At 38.1% G+C, this 4,736-nt stretch overlaps 2 protein-coding genes across 2 annotated transcripts; both read left to right on the forward strand.

Annotated features, from left to right (window-relative positions):
• Positions 1-2,174: 2,174 nt before the first annotated feature.
• On the forward strand, positions 2,175-2,807 carry TEOVI_000806700 (uncharacterized protein; the record flags this gene model as incomplete). Its single annotated transcript, XM_067223025.1, has 1 exon — positions 2,175-2,807. The coding sequence occupies one exon, from the start codon at positions 2,175-2,177 to the stop codon at positions 2,805-2,807; it is 633 nt and encodes a 210-aa protein (XP_067079126.1).
• An 87-nt stretch (positions 2,808-2,894) lies between these two features.
• Positions 2,895-3,293, forward strand: TEOVI_000806800 (uncharacterized protein; the record flags this gene model as incomplete). Its single annotated transcript, XM_067223026.1, has 1 exon — positions 2,895-3,293. The coding sequence occupies one exon, from the start codon at positions 2,895-2,897 to the stop codon at positions 3,291-3,293; it is 399 nt and encodes a 132-aa protein (XP_067079127.1).
• Positions 3,294-4,736: the final 1,443 nt, after the last annotated feature.

The following is a 4,736-nucleotide window of genomic DNA, read 5'->3' on the forward strand; positions in this document are numbered from 1 at the left end:
ACTTATTTCAGTAATCTTTTGAGATTTTTTGCTTAATTTTATGAAATTTATGAAAATTAATGTTTAAGAGTATATGTAAATGTTCTAATACTGAGATGTATTTTAACATTTTTTGATTAGCATGTGCAACTTAGTGAAATTTTTTGAAAAATCAAATATCTGAAATATATACAGTTTTGGTGTAAAAGTAGCTTTCAAAAACATATTGATAGGGTGATATAGTAAAAAAAATGTTATTCTAGTTTTGTTTGTTTTGACTTTTTTATGGATAGTAGTAGTGTAGTAGTAATGATAATGAAAGGAGAAAGTTTTGTGAGTGTGTATATACAAATATTATAATAAGCTAAGTAATTATAATAATAATGATAATAATAATAATAATAATAGGAGTAATAATAATAATAATAATAGGAGAGTGTTGTAGTGTTAAGCATAGTGGTGATAACTGATTTGATGAGAAAAATGGAAGCAACAAAGACAATGGTAGGTGTGCAATAAAATTAAGTGAGTGAGTGGAGAAGAGAGAAAATGAGATATAATATGTGCAGTCTCAAACATATATATAACGATGTGTATAAGTCTACGCAAGAAAATGATGGAGGCGGATATCAGATTCGACAGAGTCCTGCTTATAGGTCAAATTTAGTTGCAAAAAACCCAATACAATAAAGCAATGGAGATGGAAGGTGCCGCAGTGATCTATTGCTAATATGCTCCTTCAGAACTCCTTGAAGAACGCCTTTTTTATACTAAACGGGATTCAACGGATGTAAAGCAATCTCAGATAGAGAATTAAACTGATAGAGGCTGTGCAGCTCCACTGAAAATTTCTGCCACACTGCAATTGAAAAAGGAAACAGAGCCGACTCAAGCAGCTGATTATGTCACTAAACCTTGTCTCAGCGACCGAAGAAAGCGGAAATTTTTAAAATTTATGTTACTAGCACAAAGTTGCAGAACACGTCTAATTAATAAAGAAAAGTCTCAAATAAAAGCACTATTATATTACAATATGGTGTAGAAAAAGTGAACCTAAGTGATACAGCGCTCACGTGAGCAAAAAAATATTGGATAAAAGCGAGCATTTCGTAGTTCTGTAGATTTGAACATGCAACGGTGTACCAATAACGAATCGAATAGCAGGTTCACTAGAGTACAAATGATGCATTTGACTGTGTTGCAGTTATATGCACCTTGACAAACACAAGTTTACAAAAAATAATCATTTTTAAGCAGAATCAAGTTTCTCTACAACTTTCAGTATTGTCAAGTTCGAAAAACCAATAAGTACCAAGGAGTCACACAAAAAAGTAGTTAAAATGGAATAAAAACGAACATACAAGCTCTAAATATTAATAGTCTAGAAAAACATAAGCGCCAATACCGCCTAAATTTACAGAATGCCTGTGCGTACCCAAAGCGCATAATGAAGCACATTGAATATGAAGCTGAACTTGCTGCGCGTACAGAACTTTAGATTGCAAACAATATTGGAATACACCGCTAGTGATCGCAGGCAAAACTCAAAAGGGAACCTTATTTCAACCAAAAATAGAAAGATATAGCAGAAAAGTTGATATTGAAGACTTTATTTTTTAAAGTCTGTAGTGTAGACAAATGCGCAACAGTAAAAGCGACCGCATTCATTTATACAAAAAGAATGTGTTTAAGTGCCAAGTGTGACAGGTAAAATGGAAGGAGAGTATGAAGTGGAATCTAATATTGGTGTAAGTAGACAAAAATACCATTATCTTATGTTAGAAAACTAACCCAAACGAAAGCCTCTAGGTTCCGACAGCACATATTAACTCCAACTACGCTTTAAAAGCAAAAAACAACAAAGGTACGACGGAAGCACACGGCAAGGAACGGTACCTCTAGGTCAGACTCGTCGCACGCACCTTTCCAGCAAAAAAAGCAGCTAACATGTTGTCCAAAAATAAGATTTTCACTAAGATGGCCCCAAGCCGGTTGTCATTTACACAAAATAGAGAACATTGGAACCATATGACAGTAGATGAGAAACCAAATCCAAAGTCGACCGACTATTTAAAAAAATGCTTATAGCACTCCACCGAAAAACTCATTTCTCACTTTAAGTATTTAGACAATAAAACTTCGAAAGACACAAATTGACTGCCCACGTACACATGCAATCAGCGCGAAGTACATCAATGGTAAACAGCCCGAGATTACAACTGGTCTTGCTCCTTTTAGCCGCAGCGGCAGAAACAGGGGCATCCGACACGGCCTCAGATTATGAGGACAGTGCCAAGACGATCTGTCACGAGCAGTTGTTCCTCCAGAAGCTCATAACCGCAACAGAAAGCACCGTAAAACAAGCCAAATCGGATGCGGGCAATGCCGCTGACAGATTTTACGAACTAAACATGGCCGCCTGCGCCAGGAAAACACAGCCTGACCGGCTAAAATACATGGCACTCAAAGCAATACAGCAAAGCAGAGCAAGCAAAGCGGCAGCGGAAGCGAGACGCCTCGCCGACGCAACCGAAAAGCCGCTGCGAGCACTGACGCGGCGACTGGCACAGCTGCAAGCATTACAACACATTAATCGCCAGGAAGCTCCAACAGCTGCGGCACAAAGCACGGCAGAGACAGCAATACGCGGCTTAACAGCTAGCAGTGACAAAGTATGCGTCGTCAAACTGACACATAACAACAACAAAAAGGAAAAGTGCCAAGCAGACGGCGCTCACGACCCGAAGATTGCAAAAGCAGCGGAGCAAATAAGCTCCGTCAAGAAAATCAAGCTACTTGCAGACACCAGCTTCAAATTACGCGACTAAAACGTACAGCTACAAGCAAATGATGACCTGACCGGCTACAACAACCAACAGCAGACAACCGGCTACTGCCACACTTCAGGAACAACAATGGCCAGCAACGGCAAAGGCTTCGGCGTAGCGAAAATAACAACCGACGGCAAGCCCGCAGAGCTGGCGGCTAAGGAACTTTCGGACAACGGCGGCTCAGGACCCACATGTACACGTTATGAACCAGCAACAGACAAAGGCGAGCTAGTAACAGAAAATGAATTAGCTAACGCGGTCTGTAAGCTCAGAACGCTCAAAACTCAGCGAGTACCCAACCTAGAAGATCAAAGCGTCAAAGACCTAGAAAGCGACGACACAGCCGGCGAAGTAGCACTGATTTTAACAACAGGTGGGATACCCAAAGATAAAACAACGACGGCGGTTCAAGCTGCAATCAAACTTATATTCGGAGACGGACAAACAAAACTGAAGGATTCCTTACTCGATAAACTCAACTGAAAAGAAATAGAATACACCAACGGAGAGACAAAAGCCAAAACAGCAATTTCAGCCGCCGCCAAAGTAGACGAAAACGGCAAGCTCCTGGCTTCATGCTTCGAAGCCATAGTCGACACGCTACGAAAAAAGGAGAAGCAAGCAGAAACCGACAAAATCACAAGGAGTGAGTGCACAGGCAAAGAAAAAGATGTTTGCAACAAGAAACCCGGGTGCAAATATAATGATGGAGAAAACAAATGCGAAGAAGATCCTGCAAAAACTACAGCAGAAGCAGGGACAGATAGTAAAACAAACACCACAGGAAGCAATTCTTTTGTCATTAACAAGATCCCTTTTTGGCTTGCAGTTTTGGTTCTAGCATAACACTTTTAAGAAATATTGGTCAAACATTTTCGCTCAATTTTAAAAATCTATGAAATTTGGTATTTTAAAAAAATTCTGAAAATTTGAAATAGACTTTAAAACTTTTCGATGGAAATGTGCAAATTTTTTTAAAAAATATGAAATTATTTAATTGTATATGGTAATAACTTACGGGTGCAAAGTAGAAGAAAGTGATCTGGTATTCAAAATGAATGCTATCACAAAAAGATTCTAATTTGACTTATTTCATCAATTTTAGTTATGGTTATAACAACAATATCATTGAATAAATATTATAACAATAATAGGAGATAGTTGTTAGTGTGCATATTATGATTTTATAATAAGAGCAGTAATAATAATAATGATATTAGAAAGGTGTTGCAAGTGTGTATACTAATATTGTCATGAGAGTGCTGGTGAAGAAAAACGACTGGAAACAAAAATACAAGAACTTAAAACAATGACAAGGATGCAATGGAAGTGCTGGACGAACATTATTAAAGGAAATTTAGAAGAAACAAGGTTAAAAAGGAAGTTTGTATAGGCACTGTTTCAGCACAAAAATTAAGATGAGAATCATTATGTACAAGGAAACGATGGTGTGAGACCTGAGAGGGATACAGACCGAAGTGTACAGGGAAAATGGTGTCGTTAAATTATATGCAGTGATAGAAACATATGATAAGAAGAAAAAATGTAATTAAATGATGCGATGCGTGCCAAAAGAGCGGAAAACAAAGATAATAATCAACGAAGGAGAATAGCAGAAGCCAATTATTCTCTGTATTTTTCTCACAAATGAAGGAATTCTACTGCAGGGAGAATAGTAGCTACTCTGGTTTTTTATTTGTTTGAGCAAAATGATGTTAGCCACTGGCTACAGAAGGAGACAGTAGATAGACCGAATATAGCGTGTTATAATGAGTTAGAAATGTCAATGAAAAGGATCGCACAAGCAAAAGAAAGGATTAATTTTGACAGTAACGTTGCAACTGGCAGGTAATCTGACGCAGAAACATGTCATATGAGGGAGGCAGGCTATGACGTGGCGGATGGCTTCGTCGGGAAGACTCAATT

Source organism: Trypanosoma equiperdum, assembly GCF_001457755.1.
Source record: "Trypanosoma equiperdum strain OVI genome assembly, contig: ctg_1741, whole genome shotgun sequence".
Lineage (NCBI taxonomy): Eukaryota > Euglenozoa > Kinetoplastea > Trypanosomatida > Trypanosomatidae > Trypanosoma > Trypanosoma equiperdum.